We start from the raw sequence: 24,885 nt of genomic DNA on the forward strand, positions 1-24,885 counted from the left end.
GATGGTACTTTGTAATCAAGTCCCAGTTACAAATATTGTCTGTGGTGTGGTTGTGTATCCAGGGCTCTCCACAGCAGGATTTAGAGAGATGGGATCTTCCCTCTAATTTTGAGAGCAATCTATTCATATGCAAATAGCAATACACAAGAATACATCTTCATAACACAATATGCAAATTATGTATTGTTATTTAAATTGGTCGCCTCTATTGTTTTTCCAAGCTGTGGAGAACACTGGTGTAAGTCGGGAGCATGGACTTTCCAGGAGTGTACAAACTCTGCTATTTTCCCACACACATGAAAATGTGACACAAAATGTGTTTGTAATCTACTGCATGCCACATTGGACAAGAACAGTACTGACATTGTCAAAAGCATTGCAATCACATCCAATTATAGGAACGGTTGTCATTTATCAGATTAATGGAGTGCCCTGCTCATCTGCAGTATTTAATGAAACCTATGTATGAATTCACTGCCCCATACTACTAGTGCATCCACATATGACTGATGTTTTCAACATCGGTAAATAGCCAACTGATGTCAAAAATGTGAACAATTTTTACCCTTAAAGCCCATTGCGGACTTAATCCAAAAATCTAGCATCATATTTATGTAACGGTTGCAATTTCAAAGGAGAACAAAAGACAGAAACACCTCATAATCTCCTTAACACCATAGTTAATCCCGATCCCAAGCCTTTTCGAGCCAGGGTTTAAAGGGGAAGTTTATCAAGGATGATTTTTGCCTATGTTCTAGCTTTGTGGTCATTTACCCCGGAAAAGCTATTTTCGCTATTTATAACTCGCGCGATGTTTTACAAAACCGATAAAAATAGTACAGGAAGTTGCCCATGTAATTTGAATAATGTATTGTATATGCGAGTTTGACGAAAGTGATAATAATGAATTATCCGTAAACGTTTTTCAAATGAGATTGTTAGTACAATGAACCTTTCCCCCTTTTAATCACTAAGTTAATGTATAAAATATACGGTGTCAACAACTTTTTTCAAGGAAGAGTGCACATTGCTTTTCGATTATTAATTTAGGATCAGCATTTTGTTGTTGCATTTAGCCTGTATCCATACAATTTTCACAAAAGTGAATCATTATGACATTTCATAGTTTGCCCAACTACAACAATCAGCACATTAAATAGACACTTTCACAGCCTTCGTTCGCTAAGTAGCTCTTCTAGCAAGTGAAGCTGATTAAACCAGCCAGACTGTCTAACGTGTAGCGGAACCTGGCAGACTTGGTCAGCTCAGCTTTGCTCGGTTGAACTGCTGAGGGCGCTTGCAAGGTCTGAGACAGCCGTCCAGGGGCCTGTGAGAGTGTACACATTGAAGTACCAGTAGCTGTATATTTTTATTTTTACACTATTTTTGTTTTTAATGTCTTTGGCAGTTTCTCTTTCTACTCCCCGAATCACTAATCTTGTTTACACAGCCTTGGCATGTGTAAAATGCACTTGCATGGTTTACATTTGAATTTTAGTCCAGACCAGAATTCCGTTTTCAACGATAACAATGCCTTTCACTCGGACTGAATTGACAAGCTGAATATTGTGTGTCTCAACATGCCCTGGGGAGCAGAACAAGAATCAAGTTTACATTAAAAAAACAAAAGCAATGAAAAAATCTTATGTTGTAGCTGCTGGGGCTTTAATGTAAACAGATTTATAATAAGAAATAGATCTTTGACTAATAAGGAGGCTGTGAGCGGAAAATGGAAAGTAATCCGGTGAACAGGGAATAATGCTTCCTTCAGAAGGTTTGGACTTGAGTTACGAAAATCAGTATATGAACATATGTTTCCAGTAAATGTACCCTTTTTAAGACTGTCAACCTTGCATTTATCGCTTTTCTCAACCACACATGATTTCACTTCACTTTTGTTCAGTTGAAATCGAGCAAAAAATGCAAAATCGATGCAGTCTCCAACCACCTACCCGATTTGCGGCGCCGCAGGGTAACACTTTATTGTATATTTGCTTATTCATTGATATGTACAAAAGATGCATTTTTATGGATTTAAATAGCTCATATTTGGTATGTATATCAAGACCAAAAAGAGCTTTTATTTATGGATTTAAATGGCACAAATATTTGGGTATTGACGTCTTTTATTTGAAAATGCAGATATCGGCCTAAACTTCACAAGTATCGAACCTGCACCTGGTTTGATATCCGCGACACAAAACCTGATATTTACTGAAAGATTAAATATACCACATCACATATCTTAACGTCAAATTTTTCATATCAAGTGCAGTGTAGATATTTCCACAGTACTCTCAGAAAATCTCTCTTGGATAAATAAATACTTATGTCCATTTAACAAACGAAGGGTCAGCACAATTTCAATGTGAATGTCTTTATTGACGTCAATGAAGCAGAGTAACACCATTAAACCATAGACAGTCTATGATTAAAACAAAGTAAAAGCAATATTCTCACTCTTACCATAGTTACATGTAATGTCAACAAGTGTCGAAATAAATATTTTTCGTATGTTAAAAGTTCCAGGGAATTGATATTATTTCGAAATTGGGATTATGCTTGTCGTCAGCTGCTTAAAGCACAGACTAAAACACCTAAATCTCAACAGAATGCAGATATTTAATTTTGAATGCTTCTTTATGTCGCGAGAAAAAAAGACCACGTGTTCAGATTTCGTCAGAGATAATGTGAAATATTCGCACAACGTAATGGCAGGTACACGGCAAAGACCAATGAATATTCGAAGGCGGCATCACAGGATTCCGTGATGCGGTAATTATAAGCTTAAATATGCCATTCTTGAACGTGAAAAGTTGTACCGTTTATACACATCCCTTCTCATTTTGGATCTTTTACTTTCAAAACTTGTATCATCGGTCATTTTTACTTAATCGTGAAATACTTTGGTAAGCACGGATTTCTTGAACGTTATCCGTGGTTCTTTAAGTTTTGCAAAGATATGCTTTTCAATTTTAACAAAATTATGCTGAGCACAAGTATTTGCTTTGCTCTTTATGTCGATCAAAACTCGACGTGATTTTATAAAAATCGGGGTCGCTTAAAGTCTTTCTGAACTCGTGCATATTCCTGTGACGTTACACGGCTGTCCATGGTCAGCAATTGTACGCCTCGGCACCCTTGACGACTCGTTCGTACTTTAACAACATCACAAACTTCTCTGGTTGCGTTGATATTATTAAAAATTGAACCATGGAATCTTTGCTCTGCAATTGAATCTTTAGGTATTTCCTTTTTGGGGTAAAGTACTCTGTTTGTATCGATTGCATTCTATACGGACCGTAGGTTGTACTCTTAAATTTGTGATAAAATAGTACTTGTACTCTGTATAATCACTGGCACAGATCTCTGCAGTAGAGTCCCTTCGTCACTGAAATATCAGACAGCGAGACGACTGATTTGTCCGACGAACCGAAAGCGCCAAAGCGTTGTCTATCATTAATTCAGAGATGAGTTCAGCGGACGATAGATCAATGCAAAGTAAACTTTATCCACTCAGGAGCGATTTCTGCGTCGTCATGGGTTGTCTGTAAAGTGTTCTCCAAGGTACGGTGGGTGTACGTGTAAACTCGACGAGTTCAAGTAATTTACACATACAGGTTTCAAGTTATTGAACACTCACATATTTTGGCGGAGAAATGCTGCAAGTTGAATGGTTCAAAGTTGCTTTCCGATTACTTTCTATCTGCCCTGATACATTAGGTATTATTTTCATTTAGGTTACATACTCTGTGTACTGGGATCATAAACCCCAGAGCACAAGGATCTGTCTATGCTGGGCTCTACGTGCCAAAAGCATTGGTTGTATTAGATTCACATTACATCTGCAGTGAACAGACCTGACAGACTCGAGCCACAACCAAGAATTTGCCATTAAAAAAACCAAGATGGGTACAACCCACAACACAGCCCTCTCCCTTCTTACTGTGCACTTCCGCTTCGTTCGTTTCCCTCATTCGTTGAAACGGCATCACCAGTTTCTCCTTCCCCTCCTAAAAATAGCAATGTGTCCACAGTTCTTTCGTTGTTTGTAAACATGGTGAACTGTCTGCAACCGTCAAGCTACTTTCCTCAAACAGCTTTCCTTCAAAGTTATGTATCACTCAAGTCACCCACCGGGAACACTACTGCTTATCCTCCGTTATAAGTTTCCTACACGTGCAGGTGGCGATCGACTCATGACATTTCTGCTTCTCTTCTTGAACACGGTTAGAATCATACTGCATGTCTTGAGTCGACGCTGCTTCCTCTGTCGCCGTGGATGCAGTCGGAGGGGAGTCGTTCTCACCGCTAAAGAGCAGTTCTGCAATAACGGGATTTTGATTTCGAATGCTTGCATTGAAGATGTGTATATTTGGCCTGTTTCCAAAGTGTCTGATATGGGTGAAGATATCGACTGGATGTTTTCCAAGTTGGTCCAGGGATTGGCTGTCGGATTGAACTCGTCGTTTCGACGGATACCGACCTTGTTCGTCTTGGCCTATGTCGTCGCTGTTCGGGCGTTTCCTGTGCTGCGATGTCTCCTGTTGCGGTTCCCGCGGTTCCCTCATATCGTTTGTATCTCTCCTAACATGAAGTGACAGTGGCGTTAACGTTTCAGCCGACGACTTCGTTGGCTTTATCGCGATGGTTTTATGATGTTCATATTCTTCGTCACGGCGTTGGCGAAATGACGACGCTTTTCCGTCGTCATGGTTCATTTCATATACCCACTTTTGTTGGAGCTCCGCAAGCTTTGATTTGCTCATTTGGTCGAGCTTTTCTAAAATACTGGAAGACTTGTCGGTGTCCTGAAAAGAAGGCACGGTCGCGACGGCTGCAGGGCGCGGCACTGGTCCCAGGGTTGATGGACTTTTGTCGATGGTGATCAGTTCGCGTGTCTTGCGCGCTCTGTCGTTTGTAAAATCAGGTACATGAATGTCCTTCGCACAATGAGAGTGATTCTTCCTATGAACCGACTCGTCTCTAGGGTTCGTTTGAGTCACGGCTACAGCCTTTGGTCGATAACTGGCATCGTAGTGATAGTTTGGACAGCAGCTTCCCGAACACTGCAATCTTTGGTCAACATATGTCGGTTGAGGGCGCGATTGGCACCAGCAGGATGATTGATTTGGTACAAAGGGTGATTGAATCTTGGATCTCACCATGCCCATTGCAATAGAGGATGATCCATTGGTTTCATTCAGAAAAGGTCCGAAATGATACGGAGTAACCCTCGAGATGGAACGTCTGAAGATTTCGTCCGAAGTCGCTGGTAAATTTCCATATTTAGCCATGTACTCTCTTTCGAAACTTTCCAACAGCCTCGCTGTTCCCTGCTCTCGTTCTAGGATAGCTAACAACATTCTTGCATCTTTTTCCGAGATATTGGATTTCGACTGAGTCTTGTTCAAAGAAGTTTGCATATTTCGTTGCAAATGCGCTACTGTCGGCGAATCTTTGCCTCCTCCATTCACATCTGCTGACATCGATGGATTTTTCAGTCCGTTGTCACCGTTGCTGACAAGGTTTAATCTCCTCAAAATTTGGTCGTGCATCTTTCGATGTAGGGTGACGCTGCTGACGTTCATCGCAGGGTCTTTATCGAGTATGGTGGGCGATCTTGCGAGGTGTTGGTATGTTTTGAAGTCCGGGTGATAGGTACCGTATACCTTATCGTACACAGAGCACGTGCCATAGCGTTCTTGGTGTATGTCACGGGTAAGGAGTCCCGTCAAACTCGGCGCATCGCCGATACCGTCGTGACGACCGCGATGATACAAGACCCGAGGGGCAATACCACTGGCACTTGAGTGGCTACTATGCCGCCTGTCTCCTACATGCTGTCTGGGCTCAACAACAATATTATACCCCGGTCGATCGACACCGTTGCACCGTTGACAGGTACGGGGATGCGTCGTTGGTGATTTCGAACCCGGCACGGGCGGACACGGACGACTCGTTACTCTGGGTGATGCGGGCATTTTTGTGTTCTGCGATGGCCCAACATCAACTTTCGCTGTACTGTTTTCTGACGATACGTTGGAATGTTCCGTGCTATGGTACGGTGATCTCGAAGAAGGTGATCTGGTGTCATCATTGTAGCAAGTGTTTTTTGTTTCACTCCCCCCAATAGCAAGTCCACCTCTTTCAGAAGTACCAGGGCTTTTGCCCCTCTCCAAACCTTCTGTTCTGTTGGGACGGTTGATCACAGAGCGACTATCTGTGTTTTCTGACTGCGACGAGTTGTCACGCGATGAGTCATTTGCCGTCTGCCTTCTGAGCGACAGATCTAAAGGCTTGCCTTGGTCGTTATTTCCAGCGTCTTCCCGCCGTTCCTCAGATTTATCATTCATTATGCTGCTGCTCTCACACTCTGTTTGTTACTGCCAGTCGCTTGTAATGTTTTCCCTGGAAATCCTTTCGGGCGTACTGTGGTCTGAACAACAGCAGTGTGGCTGGACGCTGGTTACTCAAACCTCTGTCAGAGAAAAGAAGGAAGAAAGATTTTAAAAATAATTAATTGCGTACACGTAATGTTTTCAAACATGTGTAACCTATAGAAGCACAGTTTCATTTCCGTTCGATTGAGTTTTACGTTTGCCAATAGTTGGTGAATTTGTTGTCTGTGGCGCGTCGGTGAATATATAGTCGGGTCGCATAATGTCCGGACTGAATTAGTACAGCAACAGGGGAGACTTGGTGACCACTTTTCCCCTACGATGGTTTGGAGGGACCATTGTATTTCATTGTAAGTTAGGGTGAATGACCACAGAAACGGACAGGTATATAGCAACTACATGTATAACCATGTCACTTGTTGAATATCCCTATTCAAAGCATAGGTGCGTGCAGGAGTTTCACCTTTGAATGCCTCGGTAGCTTTGCCATTAAAACACTTTTATTATGCCTGTCGAGCGGTGAGGGTTATCTTTTGTCAATAAGATGACAAGCCCATAAAAAAAGGAAAAAAACATGTAAAAATGTGAAAGTGCGGGCATGTAACATGTTTGGAATGGAAAATGCGTAGCTGGCAGCGGTGCGCACCAGCAGAAGTGCAAAGACCGTGACGAGTTAGAGCCATCTGTGGTTTATCCTGACAAGTCGAGCGGCTCGTCTACGCTACGTTACTCTTCTCCTCTCAAATACTCGACGTATCTGGATACTATAGCAGATCGAAACCATTTCATTCGAACGCAAACATACTTTCTAAAAATGTACCGTGGGGAAGACGAAGGAGAAGTGCCATTATGGCGCGTAAATTTTCCGTAAACTTCCCCCTTCATTTACAACGTATTCGTTTACTTGTGATCGCCATCGAGCTTTGAATTTTATAATACTTTCGTCCAGTGAAACTGTTCCCCTTTTCAATATCGATGAAGTAGAACGAAGCTTCCAGTTTTGGACAGGTCACCTCAACTACCGAGCACAATAGCGCCAAGACTGCGGCGGGAGTGACCAGTCATATAGTTGTAGAAAACATTCACGACGAAGTGAATGACTAATGACAACCTCTGTCTAACTGAAATTAAAGAGATTTGATCGCTTGGATGACTATCTCGTGTATATAGACGGCGTAAGTACAGTCGACCGTACCGGCAACATCAAGCAGAGCACTAGCAATGGCTTCCCTCTGACGAAAACGAAGTCACAACATCAAAGAGAGGGTCTTCCAATTTTATTGCATTTTGAACGTACGAAATATTCCTTTGACTTAGAGGGCGCTATCGTTAAAGTCAAGATCATGTCAAATGATTTTTGAATTATGAATAATATTCCATCTTCATAAAGATATCGGCAGTTGCAAATATGATACAGATATGCATGAACCCATGAAGTAGAGGGGGGGGGGGCAACACGCGTATTGGAAAATGTTGGTCAGGCAATGTCTCCTGAATAGGAGAACGACATCAACGAATTCAATATGCATGAGAAGAATACCACAAGAATATTCGAGGGTATCGTACACCTCGAACGCTCAGACAGTATGTCGTCGATATGCATGGTGTAGGCCTAGAGGCGACCACGTGTGCTACACAAGCCGATATACTTCTGAGCGCAGGGATATTACTATTGCGCATACATAATACGGAAGGAGTTGGAAAGACCAAACATCCGAAATGTGATAACATATCCGTGAAGGTGGTGAAATGAATTGTTGTTTTATCACCGGCCCTTCATCGCAACATTCACGAAATCACGACAAAATGTTAATGGCAGGAGCGGATGACAGACTATTGAACGTCATCACAGCTACTTAAAATCAGATTTGTTTAACGACGGCTTCTGTACGGCAAAGTTAAGAACATGTCGGCCTACGAAGAGAGCAAAACTTAAAAGATAGAAGTACGAAGATGGCGTTGTTAAACTTGCCTTTCCCAGAAGTAACTGACGAGATGGTGAATGACGGTAACCAAGGATACAGATGATGCGGCAGGGAGACAAGGCGTTTATTTCTTGCAAGCTGAACACTAACGCGTGTCAATAGGTCCCGAACAAAATACAAAACCCGTCACGCAACCGAGTGAAAGCAGTGTTCTATTACATTCTCTAAATTTACGCCACGTATACATGACATATGGTGAAAAACAAATTAAACAAAATAAAAAAAGATTAAGGCCTACACGGATACATAAAAGGACAGAACTACCAAATGAAATTAATCTGCAATCAACCTGCAGGTACCCATATAACTAAGTTGTAAATTCAAAGTAATTAAAAACGAAGGAACTGAATTTCCCTGGCGAGGCAGGAGACATCTGGAAGAGAGGGAAGAAACAGCCGCAATATTTGGAGTCGAAAACAACTAATCAAACCAATTTGATAGTAAATCGTTGACGACAGAGTTTCGACTTGAACAAATGCTGTGCATTTGAAAACGCACATGTGACGAGGAGGGAACCCACGGGGTCTATATAGAACGCTTGACAATGCAAACATAGGCTAATCATATCTTACAATGGACTCAACTGTGAAAGAGGAAGAATGCCTTAAAAACACGAGAAGTCCTACTGTAATAAATAAATCCATCTTGACAGCTCACCTGTTGTGTTCTACAGAATACTTCCATGTCAGTTTGTATACAAGAACTAACTGAAAAATTATGTAACTCTACGTCGAGAGACAAACAGTGTCAGGAGTTGCATGTATATACCTGGAATCACGAGATTCTCCCCATGTTGAGTTGATTGTGTGATTTGTTGAAATTGAATTCCGAAGATTTCTTTTTCGAGATATTGCGGAAAGGCAAGATTCAAGCATTTTTATAACTCTCTCAGAATTTTAAATACATTGTATGTATGTTTTATTTATAGCATTACACACACGGCATCACACAGTATGACAGGTCTGTATAACCTGCAGTAAAATTGGTCATGATGTCAAATACGCAGGACGTAAGGGTATTACATACAGTCTGCCGCACTAATCTGAAGGAATGATTCTAAGAATGTTAGTTTACGGTGTATTCTATAAACGTTTAGAAAAGAAAGTTGGAACGACAAGCCAGACAAAGGAATGGGTTGTAAATAGGCAATGTTATAAGTAAGAGTGATAAAAGATCGATTGATCTTAAATGCAATACATGATCATGAGCTAAGGCCGTTGACAACTTAATTGTAACATCGAGTAACTGTGACGTTGAGATTTTAATGATAGAACAGTGTCTCATGAAGACCCATTATTGCTTAAAAATATATGAGCTCGCGTCCATTACATGTTTTACAAATGTCATTTGTGGAACTCAACTGCATAAAATCTGCCGTCATTGTTCATTTTACGCAAACACCAAGAGGCGGGTGAGATAAAACCGATAACAAAACTACTGTTTAAAACTTCCTTTAACAAATATTGAATTTTCCTGCCTTAATTTGCATTTCGGTACCCTTTACAGTAAAACCCGCTTCTTTCTGTCACTTTCCGTCTTTAAACTATAGTGGCTGTTACGGGTTTTATTATTTGTTGATTCAACGCAGAATATAGCGTGGTGAAATTCGATGGACAGCCACATAAAACCATAAACCAATACTATTAAAACTCCATTAGCTTTAACTTTTCGACGTCCTTTCCAGTATTTTCGTCCTCTTTTTCTGAGATATACAGTAATGTTTCTTACTCTACTTCGGAGACTATGCTGAAATGCCGAATGTCAGTTCCCCATTCCAATCTGTAAGCGTGTGAGTGTCACGCTAACGCCCGACATTGTTGTCAACAAATACATTCTAGTTCGTATTAAAATTTATTTGTCAATAGATAACATTTCATACTGTCCACAAGTACATTGTTGGTACGGCTAATAATTCATATTCCAACACACTTTTGGGAGAAGAACAAGGAATTGTATTATAGATTTAATAGAAAGATCATCGAAAATTACATATATTGTCCCTTTTACTGCTTTTACGACAGTTTAGCAGCATTCCAACAGTAAGAAAACATCTGGTAGGTTGTTTAGGGAAAGAAAATCGACTTTTTGATAATATTTGTCATTCCCGAATGAACTTCCTGCGGGTATAGGTCGAACAGAGCGCGTGTGAGTACGGTGTCCCCGTGATGCGTGGTACTATCCACACGTAACACCAAGACATACTATTGTTTCAAGACATGTTGGTGTGTTCACAGTGTCATTTCATGTTGAGGGAGAGAACGGGAATGACATAGTGTGCCCTGAATAGAAAAAAATGCTGCCATCTCTGTTAAACTCTAGAGAGGCTTTCCTGTCATGAATCCGAGAAGACGAACCGAACAAATATAAATGGACACCTTGAAAGTAAGAAAGTCTCACCCTTCGTTTACTCGTTGAGGAATAGAGAAACTTTCCTGTTACGCTGTTTAAAATACAATTTCGTTTTGCAGTATCCTCGAATACGACCCTGCAAAATGTTATTAAATGTAATTAATGCCACTCGATTGTACCATATAGCTGTAAATGTCAAGTAATATAGAATGAATACATAAATGACAGGTACTCAATATTATAATGGTGGTAGATACTTGTAGATAATGATAGATATAAGAGCTATTTAAGTTTTGATTGTTTTCACTGCAAATTGGATTTGCAGATACGAAACGAAAGCGTCATGTAAGCTTGTCTACGTGATATTGAGCGATATTCGATTAGCTCATGAGAATGCCTTCATTTTTACAGGGGTCCGGTGGAATTCAGCGGGGCTGAGTTCAACAAAACGGTCGTGTGAGGGTCAAAGTTCACACACACACACGCACATAAACACACAGAATTTCCAGGAGGGGGGGGGTCATATTTACAAAGATTTTATGGAATTATGGCAATAACAACAAAAATAACAGAAACATACATAGCCATAGTATAGACTGGTGCTACCAAGGTATAACAACACAACAAGAGTCTCACAGAGTCAAAACGGATCATGTATGTTGCAACTGAAATGTAAATACCTCTGTCAGACGTGGTAACTCATATTGAGAGATGTACAATCATGCCATTGCTAAAACGAACATGAGGTTGTGATAAGAATTGATATCATAATGTACACTTTGTACCCAAAAGTTATCATTCTCCGGTTGTTATTGGTTTAAGCTAGTGAAGACAACAATAATACACCACATTAATGACTGTGTTGATGACGAAAACAATCTCATCACTCTATCCAGCATTGTCTTGACTGTGACTGTGTGTATGTATTGTCTTTCCCTCTGATTGCTTTTGTAAATTATATGGTCTTTTCGCCTAACTCTCTGATAGTATCCTTCAAAATTTGTTCTCTTTTTTTTGTGGAAATGTCCTGTAAAGAAGGTATCTTGAAATCTGTAAAACGAGCATAGATATCCTGCTATCGTAGGAGGGCTACCGCAGGGTGTCTACTGCATATTCTATATTGACTAGTAAGAGATTATCAAAATGAATGCGTACTGGTCTATCTTCAATAGCTCATACATAGCTCATACATAGATGCTAGTAATTTAGCCTAAAATACAGTTAAAGTATTGACAATGCCCCTTCCACAACAGTAGTAAGGGTATACAACCATACATTAGGTGGGATTCCCCAGTTTTGTTGTTAAGAGTCTCTATGAAAGAAGTGGGCCATATTTTAAACTGCTGAACTGAGGGGGGTGTCTTGTTCACGGGGCCATGTCTTAGACAAAAAATAATTTGGGCCAATATTTGTATTTCGTATGCAGGTAAAATTTAATAGATTTCCACCCCTTCCCAAACATATTAAAGGTTGGGGGGGGGTGAGGGGGCGATGGATAGACGCTTTAACGTAAATGATCCGATATACTCTTGAGGAGCTGGGAGCTATTTTGCTGTAACATCTGCCATACGGAGGTCGCTTTAAGAAGCTATCAAACGGGCATTTCTCTCCGGTTTGCCGACCTCACTTTAACCTGCAGGCTACAGAGGGTAAGACATTGGCATGGCAACAATTTTCAACGTAGACAACGTACAAAGAAACCACCCTTCATCCCTTCAGACAGAGAACAACATGCTTTTGTCAGTGCGCGCCTATTCCGAAAAATTCTCGGTCATGTCTTCCTTCCATGACAATATAATTGTCTCCCGCGTAGGGTGTTTGTTACCAAAATACTTTTCCGGACTCCATTTTGAACGAAACTTCATGATACCGCTGGATAAAATATTACCTTGTTGGAAAAGGAAAATGCGATATCTAACTTTTTACATTTCACTGTAGCGATACTCAAAGGTAAGTGTTACTTTTCAGCCTTGGAAAACGCCCTCTATATGGCATTCATCTGTAGTTGAACTGTGGATTTATGCCACTGTTTTGGGTCAACAAACCTGTATGCCTCGCCAGCGATCAATACTGATATCGTTCATACGAGTGCATGGCAAGGGCGCCGTGATGAAGTTTCATTTTAGCAGAGTTTTTTAAAGATTGCATGATAATTGTTTATCATTGTCGCCCAATAATTTACACGTTAGAGTCTGATGCCAACAAACAAAACGTTTCTTATCCCAAGGTGACATATGGCGGACGGCATTTGCTTCAGCGGTTTCCCAATACATGTATTTTTTGTCTTTGTGGTTTCTCTGTACTCATAATTTGCTAGATGTAGATTTAATGTCAAGCGATAAGCGGCAATGGAAATATTCTACACTGAAACCATGATGGCGAATGCTATGGAAACGCGAAAGAGCTGGTTAAGCCCCGGACAGTTTTCAAGACCTCCCGGCATTGTTAACAGTGTTGTAGTTGGAGTGATTACAACAGTAAAACATTTTGCACGTTGGCATCCGTGACGTCAAACAGGTGGGGGATACGTGTACACACTCTATCAAAGTTGCACCTAGAATAATCTTTGTAAAACAAAAAAATATCTGCACATGTGAACGAGATTCTTTTTAGCGACCTGTTTGTTAGAGAGTGCTCACATGAGGACTGTGCGTGGAAATTTACCCCGTGTCTACACGCCTACCAGCTTTGCGTTCAGTCCAAGCCTAAGCCCTCGTGAAAACTATGGTACAAGTTGCCAACTTGAAACTCCCTTGCGTGTTAAGAGTGACTAAAATATCCAGCAATAAAAATCTTGGTCCCATTTTAAACCGATTCATAACCACACAATAAACAGAAAATACGGCATTGACAAGATCACAGGCACGCGAACGCGACAAGTGGATTGTAGCGGTCGCCCAGGGAGACAGGTGCTAGGTGCAGGTTACGTACGCGGCACAGTTTATGTGATGCCCGGCTCGTCCGGTTGGTTGGCTCGATTCTCACTACGTGTGGTTTGTAACGATCCGTCTAGACACCAGCTACACCTCTGTACACCATGGTATGTACGTCATCATGACGACCAAGCCACTCATACACACAGCGACCGCAAATTTGCGCTTCACCGTAGAAACGATAGAGCCACTGACCGGCAGGGAATTTGATGAATGTCCCACTGTACCCTGAACTCAGCGTTTTGCCTCCGCGTCTGACAAGCCTTTCCAAGTATGACAAAATGTCAAACCTTCTAACGATTAGTAATGTCAAGACGATTCCACAATGATAATAAATTAGGTTGTGAAGTGATAAATACTGACAGGCTATAAGTACTTGTCCGTTATACGGCACGGTTACTCGCGTATGCTCTTGATTACCGAACCACGCCAGAACAACAAATTTTAGATTCCCCCTCCGGTTAAATAGAAAACCTGCGACAGCACAATACGTTTTCTCACTTGTTTTATCAACGATATCAAATAAAGTTAAAAGTTTAAGAGAAATCGTGAAATGTTTGTCGCTCTTGGTATAATCGATTGCACTGATGGGTTTGTGAGAAAATCTTGATTTCGGAGCAAATTTTTCGTCATATGCATGGTGGAGGGGATTTCCGCGCAGAGTAGAAATAAAATAATAATTTAAGTATAAACTGCGTATCGGAAATGTAGGTCCGTGTCACTGTTACAATGACAGATGTGTCTTTCATTTGCGGTAAGATGTATCGCAGAACACGTAATGCTATTTACTTATTCAAAGAGTAGACACCAAAACGAGACAGGGATTGACCTAGTAGGTACTACCCTCCCACTGGAAAAAAAATTGCGCTGAACTGTACTCTTGAGCTAATTGGCGTACTGGAAATTCGACATCTCGTGTAGTATTTATGGCTTATGATTTCGAAATAGTTAAAATGGTCAAGTAAAAGGTCACGCTAGTTGGATGACTTCCCACCAATCGTCATGAAAAAAGCTAAAGATCCAGTTATAACAACAGAATTTACAAAACAATGATCAACATACATTCGATCTCATCGACAAATGTTCGACAATCTGGTTCCCGTTTGGACACCGTATTGACGAAGAGCCGGCATGCATGGTGCGTGCGGGCCATGCCATGCAATTATTTCAGAATTACAAATCTGTCATCGTCGTCGTAAAATGATTAATACTTCATCTTTGACCTCGTGAACAGACTGATTTGAACGAGATTTGACTGGTTTTTATCAGTTGGATGTGCTGTTGGAGAAGTGTCCCGTCAAATTGTATTCCTGACCAGTAATAAGTCTACCCTTGCCGTTGTATTCAGCTCGAAATCTATTTCCTACCGATTTCCTACCGATTTCCAGTCGATGCAATGCAATTCAGAAATCCCCACATACACCTTAAATTGATTTATATTGTATCATCCATTAGTGTATTTGGCGCTAAAGAGCATTCGTCACAAAGAAACGGCTGAACCATGTTTGATATACACTGTGTATCCTTTGACAGAATTGCATTGATCCCGGACGACGTACTTAAAACTTCCAGACACGTACAAGTGAGAAGTGAGCGAGTTTAGCACGACCCCCTTCACCAATGTTTGAAGCCAAACAATAGTTAGCTGTCTAACATATACGGCACTGTTTAGATTTTAAGTGAGGTGAATATGTAACGCTTATTCTGTGATTATGTTTTTTTCATTTTCATACATTCCTAAGCTATGATGATTCTTAATTGTTGAATCAAAAATTACCACTGAAAAGGCATGTGATCTTTGCTGTCAAAATTGTCATTTTTCCAATGCTGAGTTAAATATTCAAGTTGAGGAAGAAATCAGTCATGTATATATTCTTTCTCGAAGATTCCTAATCACCGCCATAGCAGGATTTGTTGTTTGTTGAAATGGTGGACAGGAGACAACCTGAAATCTCCTCTGAAATCAGCGCCGAATACAGTGCCAACGATTGTTGGAACAAGTACGTGAGAATCACCCAGTGATGTTACTTCCTATTATCGACTCTATTAACGATGAAGTCATTTTGTTTCTCTCTATTCCTTGATTGTAGCCGCTAATTCGCCAGAATGGATTACCCGTGTAAATCTTACGACTCTTATATTTGGTGTAGTTTAGCATCCCCGACCCTTTCAAATTGTGAGCACCCAACTCGCCGATGTGAATTCAATCAGCACGCCTGCAAAACACATCAACAAAATACATCAACGACACAAGATGGTCATGAATTACGGCCAGGGAAAGTTGGTCCAATCCGAGCGATATACGTACAAACTGTGGTGTTTCTCTACGTGTATACTATTTCGAATACAATAGAGCTTCGAAATCTTCCTCTCGTTGAAATCATTTAAAAGGTGGAAAAACACCCCCAAAAACACACACACACACACACACACACACACAATATTAATCGCACACTACCTCGAGACGGTGTTGGACGCCGAGCTGTGACACTAATGGAATCAGCAGACATTCTTTGCGTTCTATGTCAAAGAAATTTTCCATTCCCGTCAATTGCTCATACTGCTTAGCACAAATCTAGGATTGGTATTGACAGTTATTTTGCTGAGAGGTAAATCATTCATGACAGCGTCAAGCTTAAAGCAATCATCCCGAGGACGTATCCACGCATGGACGGTTTGCGGTCTCAATAGTATCGTCACAACGAGGATTGCAATGCTATCCAACGAAGAGTTTTTGTGTTAAAATTGGCACGACAAACATCCCACTTTGATAAATTTCTTTTTGTGACAAACCAGCAAAGATAAGCTGTAACCTTTCGTGTTGGTCTATGTGACATCTGTGACATACACACCTACTAGGAACTATACATACACTTTTTATGACACGATGAATTGTCAAGTACTGTTTGATGTTGTACAGTGCAGTGACACACATAGTACAATTGGTTTGGAGGACAGAGACCGATATTGAAGTATGACCCTTTTCACAATTAGCTATCAATAATAATAATACACGTGTTTTTCAACGACCAGCATTCACCCAAGCCACTTAATCAATGGTCATGACAGGATTGATGTTTGAATATTATTTTTGAAGAGCTGCCCTTCGTGACAACATTGCTTGACAGAACGTTCAGAGAACAGTGTCTTCTTGCAACACAGGGCACACTGCAGCTTTCTAAAGGTGACTCTTCCATATGTACACAGTCAACATATTGAAGACGACAAGAATTTGGTTCTCTAGCAATAGAATGTGCTGAAATAAGAGGCATATTTGAATCACATCATCCAGCTTCGAATAGGAGTGCATTCTTGGAAACAAAGAACATTCTTCAATTCCATGATTTTCCCATGTATGTGTAGGTGCGTTTGTGAAATGGTTTAACCTGCAGGGCAATTTGATTACGGAGAAGATGTTTCAAAATGCTTCACTAAAAAGAACAGTAAAATGTACTGCCACAACTTCACGCTAAAATTATTGAGTTAGTATGCAAAAATAATGAATGTAAAAATTGCTCCATCTATTTCCGCACGACTTATCTGTAAAGGACGCGATCGGGGTTGCCCTAACTTCATGCATACATGCCCTCAAGATATGGGTAGCAGTTACAGTATCTAAAACACTAGTTTATAATCAGCCTGTATCGTTCTCATTTAATAACAGTTAATGATTTGTCTAGGCGCCAACTGCCATAAAGTTTCGAATGTATTTTGCCTATTGTACAGTCGGATGTGGCTGTGCAGCGGCTGCCGGATGTTTGTCGTGATACAATTGAAAATGCAGAGACTTTTCGTCTCGATAGGCGTACTTGGCACAACTGCTGCATGATGATGTAATGGGTGTATAAAACCCTCGCTTTGCTAATCGTTGTCTCGGGAAGACGAGCTAACAGGAAAAGAACTGGACTTTCGAAAACAAAAATGTCGTGTAGGTAAAAAAAAAATAAAACAGTGAAACCCACCAGTCGACAACTCTTCGCATGTAAAATTTACAAGACAACCAGCGTAGGACATCTATGCTTGCACTATGTCATACCCAATGTCGACAATCACCGTGGAGTGGCCGGGGAATGTCAAATGTCTTTCTGTCATGCATTTTCACAGACAGCATATCAATGATTAATAGCCACTGTGTTTGCAGAGAGGTGTACAACAGATGGTATAATGGCTATTTGCAGTGAGCAGATGCCATATGCCCAGTTAATGGTATTCGAGAAAAACCGATAGTCTGACGAGTTGAGCAGACGAGAATGGTCCCAAAGTTCTGATGTTGGCTTTTTTTTAAACAAGTTGTAAATTTATTTACTTTGAAGAAAGTGAAATCCAATAACGCGGAGTCACAGGCGAACTGGACATTGATAGTCTGAAAATATGATATTATTATCGTAATTATTAAAAAATAATAAATCGTAATTATGAAACATTGATATCACTATCCGGGTTGAGGTTCCTTTCTGCTGAGCAGCACTCGATAAAATCGCTGTACGTGTATGAATTGTGTATGACATAGGCGGCCGGCCGGGGCGTCCAATACACTGCGAGTATATACTATGTCCATGTATGTCTATGTCATATACTATAGGAGCATATTGGACGCCCCGGCCGGCCGTCGCCAATGTCATACACAACTCATACACGTACAGCGATTTTATCGAGTGTTGCTCCTCAGAAAGGAAGCTCAACCCCAATGAAACATCAACTCGGTAATAAGTGATATCAATGTTTCATAATAAGGATTTATTATTTTTAATAATTACGAAAATAATATCATATTTTTAGACTATTCATGTCCAGTTCGCCTGTGGCGGAGTGAGCACCTTTTGACAAAATCATATCTTGGCGCCACCGATTTTATCAAATTTTCAGAAAAATATTTGTTGGAGTGAAATGAGCACGGAACAAGCTCATATAATATAATATAATATAATATATATATATATATATATATATATATATATATATATATATATATATATATATATATATATATATATATATATATATATACATCAGTCACGAACAGTCATGAAGAGAGTGGGCGTCCTGACAAATGTGTGCTATTCACCCCTACCCCGCTCTGCCACTGGTAGGTGTCAGAGCCCCGCCATGGCTGCCTGGTAGTTGATTCCATATGTCAATGAAAATTATTCTGTAAGATAGAGTGGAACCAGTCGTGAGATCATCCCTTTGAGAGAATAACATAGAAATCATGCACTATCTTACAGATGGTGACAAGATAGCACTACTTGACAAGGGCAAGTAGTTCTAATGATAAATGCTGAATACCCGAATACATGTAGTCCATCATTTACCACCTTTATCAGTTACTGCCTCTGTTACAAGTACGTACCAGTGATAAGAGATCGATTACCCGACTCACGAAAATGCAACATGACGATTGAGTGATCAGGAGTAAACTACCCCGCACATCCAGTGAATATGACAGACACACAAATAGACTCACAGAGACACACAGAGAATCATACTCTCACACATACATTTACACCGATGAAACGATAGAATGTTCGGGCCTACACGTTTGAGTAAAGGCGGTCCTGCCCGCAAAAACGTCCAACGCACTTCTGATCGCACCAAACATACCTGTATAGAGGTTATTCATTACGATTTTGTTGCACGCAAATATTAATGCAAATATATATTCACATATTATGAATTATAATATATATAAATATACATATATATGTATATATGCGTGTGTGTGAACATACATACATATATATATATATATATATATATATATATATATATATATATATATATATATATGAATGAGTGTGTGTGTGTGTAATATGTATGTATATTGATTGGTCTATATGTGTGTGACATATGTATGTATATCGATTGGTTGTTTGATTGATAGCCTGACTGAATGATTGATTGATTATTGATTGGTTGGTTGAATGTATGTCGTATCTTTAGTTTTACTACTTGAAAGCGTCCCCTGGAAAATCCACTTATTGCAAATTTGGTGATGTCGTAGTGTGCTGGATAAATTGCCGAGAGTCTGTGGCTCCAGCAAATTTACTGCGTCACATGTAGGCCTATAAGATCTGTTCAAAAGTGTTGTGAAAGTACCTACAACTTTCACCATGACCACGTTAAGACTGGAACTATTTAAATATTATGGCTGTCAACAAAGAATTTATCAAATTAAACATCATCTGACCACATTTGAAGTGTAATTATTACATCGTCTCGTTTCATTGATAGCAATAATCAAGGTTTGGTAATCCCTTAGATTACAGTGTACCAGAAGAGTTTGCTAATCAGTCTTGTATTGTCAGGTTCTTAAAGTCGGTGGTCGTTTTGACATACATTTGTGTACAGTAAAGAGAGGCCAGTCACTTCAGCTGTATTTGTAATCACGGTAGGGGATGGAAGGTTCCGGGAACGGAAGACTTGAGATAATTGGGGGGGGGGGGAATGTAATGTTGTCTTAAGTACTTATTTTGTCTAACGAATTTTTTATTTAACACCATTGGAACTAATCTAAGATAATTGGATCTTCATATTGTTCAAATTTCTCAAAAGTGTTAGGTCCCCTATGGCTGAATGCTGCAATATTACAAATTACAAATAAAAACAAGTGTATGATTCAAAAAGAAAAGCAGATGAGCTTACATTTGCAGATTAAGCCGACATAGCTGCATCATCCAATTATCCCAAATTACTTACGCTTCCAATCGCGTTATTTTGAAATAATTACTCGAACGAGCATCAAAATTGCATTTCATCAATTGAATTCGAAGGCTGTACACTTGACAAGTGCTCTCTCATTGGCTGTTATGGAACGGACTCTGACGATTCGTAGAGTTTTTCTTTCGGGATTCTGTTTTCAGTGATCTGACTGTTTAAACGTCAGCATTTATCTCATTGCCTAGATTGAAATCTAATTTCAGAAGGCAAAAAAAAACCAGTTCTCTGATGAACAAATTCTCATCTCAAGTATTTGTCTTACTTTGAAAAAAAGCAATTACACAATCTAATTTTAACATATTGCGATCCATTTCGAGCGCACTTCTGCGAGGTGGGCACACGATAATGCTGTCGGTTTTTTTTTTACCCCTGCATTGTCTAGATAATTTTATCCCGGAAAGCTGAGTTGCTGGTATGTCGCCCTGTTCCCTATCCAGATGTACAAGAAAACATATGGGGGAAACTGCAAGAGATGAAGTTAAGGTTTGATGCCGTTCAACAACTACGATATCAAAATCTACAAATAGAAGGGATACCAGCATCAGTGTCATCTTCATTTCGCTTTATATGTATGTAGACAGGCAACTCGAACTTCACAAAATTTCAATAAAGTAATAGTGTGACTGTTGAGAACCAAGGCATGATATGGATTCAAAAAATTTCAGCGCAGGACTGCCGCCTTTTCCCTACAGGCTACACGGCCACACACAGAGAGTTAATCAATAATTTGTTTAGTTTTAACGACCTTGTCCTTGACATTGACACAAAGTAACACGATCTAACAAGTGCATTCGACGAAGATACCGATGGAGATTTCTATCTACATTCCGGTTCGTGTTTTACGAAGATAAGATTGAACGATTTAGACCCCCAATTATTGTACTCAAGTCACAACACTCAATAATCTCCATACAAAATTGGGAAATTGCCGTGTTATTGTGTGCAAATTCAGATCGTATCAGACCATCTCATTACATTATAGCAGTATGTATAATCACAAACAAGGAGAAACTCCTTGTCTGCGGAATAATTCAAAGTGAAACTGTTGCAGACCAATGGTCGAAGTCTGAGGATAAAAAACACGGGAAGTCATAGATGGAAGACCGAAAAATAAGATTTTGGAACTGCATTTTAAAACTGCATGAATATATGCATTGCTACGAGTGACATCACTCGTAACGGAGCTCTTATCTGATATCATATGTTTCGTTAATTGCGATTACGGTCATTAAATCCAATCCTGAGCAGTGATACAATCATCCAATGAAATACGTGGTATCAAAACGATCGACATGTCTATGAATAAGGGAAAACCACTGCTGACAATGGCATATCATAACAAAAGCAGAGTAAACACACTGATCTACAAAACATAAGGAACAGAAATAGTTCTTGTTCACAATACTCATTAACTTATTATTGCCGACCAAAGGTTTTCTTTAATTCAATACGTCTTTCCGTGCATTAAAACTACCTGTATCAAAGGCAGACATAATACGATCTTCTGTGCAGCAGCACTAATTTACGACGTAACTTGCTCTTGGTCTCGACAAAATAGACCATTCCAAACCTACGAGGGCTTTTCAGTTATTTCAGTAGAGCCAGCTATCTTTCCAACGTTTGCCCTATCGCGAGTTTAGGCCGGTGGTGTACAACCAAATAAATCATTGGTAAAAAATTAAATTGTTCACAATTTGAATATGATATTGAATCTGGAAGGAAGGAAAGATCATTTTGACCTCCAAAATGTAAATACACGAAACAGTCTCCTTGTAATTTCTATGACTGTGGTGAAAAATTGATCAAATTTTAGCAACCCCGTCATGGCGTTGTGTTACCTAGTCTGTTGAGTTAATATTTTGACACTGTCATGTAAACTGGATCGATGACATCAATCGTTGAACTTACATGCACACGTTGCGTTCTTGTTCTAATGTTGCATAATACCAGCTCATCGATATTATCTCTACACACACAAGAAATTTTGGTAGAGCGTTAAAAAATAATTGGATATTTCATACTTTGCTTACCTAGTGCGCTGTAAACTGGCGGTGCTTGGATAAGCTCGAATAAACGGCGTTTTCCTCAACAACACAAAGTGATTCAGCTTCCTGTTTCACCATCTATATCGTACCTAACCCAGCTCTACAAACACGGGACACTTATACGCCTGACGTATACGTGCCAACGGTTGATCGTCCCAATATATCAACAGTCTGTTTTCCCGGGGGGCCCTACGCTCAGAATGTGACCGTACAGCTATATGCTTGACCCTTTCACACCAAAACGTCACCTCTGCAAATCTACCTGGTCAAACTGCGTGCAATGTGTCCACCAGCGACATGAACAGTCTACGCTCCCTAAACTCTTTCAAATAGAGGAACTTTCGCTCCTTTGTCCCGCTGACTTTTCCATCTCTGTTCCTCTCGTTCACTTGCCTCGGTTAAGGTACACGAGGGCAAGGTACACTTAAATGAATGTAATTCCAGGGTGCAAATTTTGTTCTCCCGTCATAATTTAATTTTATTTTCTAGATAGCATGGTGATCATCTTTCAACAGGATACAGAGTCCTAATAAAATACACACAATAAAACACACAAATGTATCTTGACAGAAACATTGGGACATACATACATACATACATACATACATACATACATACATACATACATACATACATACATACATACATGCTTACATACATACATACATACATACATATATATATATATATATATATATATATATATATAGACAGACACACAAACACAGACGAACTTACATACATATTTACACAACATTACATCATAGACAGACAGATGGGCAAGCAGACAGACGGACGGAGAGATTAGACAGACAGTAAGACAAACACACGAAACAAATCAGCTCGTTCACGTTGCTCTTCAAATTTGTACATCACTGCGATAACTTTGCAATGAGACATTCTTTCTTATGATCGATAATTATAAATGCCAGGCTAGGTAGAAAAACAATTCAACATGCTTGTTCTCTGAAAAATCAAGCCAATAAAATCCAGCTTAATGGTATAAGTACAATTGCATTACTATTGTCGTTCTAAAGACAAGAAATTTGGAAGGCCTTGTCCCACGGTATGTCCAAGTGTTCGTTGAGACATTTTCGAGAGTTTGCCGAGTAGCAGGTACAAAGATACAAAGGTTTGTTATTCAGTATCGGGTTCCTGAGTGGTACCCGTTTGTTTACAGATTTATTAGTGGGCGCCGATATGCCAATGGGGTTAGGGTTAGGTCACGATTCCCATGACAGGTGTGCTATTAATATACATTGCACATTTTATCCCATTATTCAGAAAGTGTCATGGTACCAATCGATCTAGCCGGGGGGTGGGGTGGGGTGGTGGTATAACAGGTACAAGTAATTGATTTGATCAAGCTTCAGGAAAGTACACAACAACTGACACTACAGAAATGACGACGGAAAAATAAAATTGCTTTTCTACCAAATATTCTTTAGTTTGATGTTTTGATGATAACGATAAACATTTTTTTCGAACGAATTTATGCAGTGGTGTCATGTGATCTGCACACCCATTCGTGTCCCTTTGTCGATGAATCCTATTCCCATCGTTTGCTTTGAATTGGTCATAGCAAAGACAGTAGCCTCGCTTCTATTGTCTATAACCCTAGAGAGTACTGTTCTCTGTGGTTTAATCATCGACGTGTGGAAAATCAACAGTGAAAAATCGAGCTAACTCTGCAACACTTTGTGTCATTCAGCTGTTCATATCAGGCGGTTCATTGGAGCCTCAATTCGGTTGATAACAGCAGACAATGTGCTGATAACGGGGATGTTAAGAGGTGTTGATTAATCGAATAAATCAAATGTATTTAGGGAAAATAATCCTAGGTGATGAAGGGATTAAAGTGTCGAGATGATAATCTTAAGCTGCATAAGCCACGCCATCAACAGATGTGAACAAGGTTCGAACATAGGCAGTGGACCACGTCACAAGAACGCTCGCTAAAATTTCATTGCACATACAAATACAGCACTAAACTATTTCTATGTTCCTATTTGTTGACTGAACGAATGTTGAGACCTCATGAATAGAATATTCATTCAGTCTTCCGTACATTCGGCTTGATGTAACGCTGAGTAATCTCTTTGAGAAGAAGCTAGGCCCACGCGGTTGATAAGAACAAATATGAAACAGTAAGTTATCGAGTGAAAGGGAAATGGAAAATATCACCCCTCTGAGCTATTTCGATTGCCCATGCAACCACAGAGGAACATAGACTGTCTATGTTTCTCCGTGATGCAACCGAAGCACATCGCGCAATATTTGTCAGGTTCGGTACTGGGAAAAGGTGACAGATGTACCAGGAAACAAAATAACATTAATTGTTCTGTGTATCAACCGACTCAAATGATGGTAAGAAATGCAAGGCTCAAAGATAAATTGCAAAGTCATCTAAACTTCCCTGCAGGTTTATAATGTACGTTATGCAATTTCGATGTCA

At 39.9% G+C, this 24,885-nt stretch overlaps 1 protein-coding gene across 1 annotated transcript; it reads right to left on the reverse strand.

Moving 5' to 3' along the window:
• Nucleotides 1–2,361: 2,361 nt before the first annotated feature.
• LOC139134915 (uncharacterized) lies at nucleotides 2,362–22,564 on the reverse strand. Its single transcript, XM_070702008.1, has 2 exons — nucleotides 22,416–22,564; nucleotides 2,362–6,481 (listed from the first exon to the last, which is right to left on the reverse strand). Exon 2 carries the CDS (start codon nucleotides 6,354–6,356, stop codon nucleotides 4,146–4,148), a length of 2,211 nt encoding a protein of 736 aa, XP_070558109.1. The 5' UTR covers nucleotides 6,357–6,481; nucleotides 22,416–22,564; the 3' UTR covers nucleotides 2,362–4,145.
• Between the last annotated feature and the right edge of the window lie 2,321 nt (nucleotides 22,565–24,885).

Source organism: Ptychodera flava, chromosome 6 (genome assembly GCF_041260155.1).
Source record: "Ptychodera flava strain L36383 chromosome 6, AS_Pfla_20210202, whole genome shotgun sequence".
Taxonomy (NCBI): Eukaryota; Metazoa; Hemichordata; class Enteropneusta; family Ptychoderidae; genus Ptychodera; species Ptychodera flava.

Coding starts and splice junctions, on each gene's coding strand:
- LOC139134915 (XM_070702008.1), bottom strand. CDS start 6,356: ATGAATGATAAATCTGAGGAACGGCGGGAAGACGCTGGAAATAACGAC.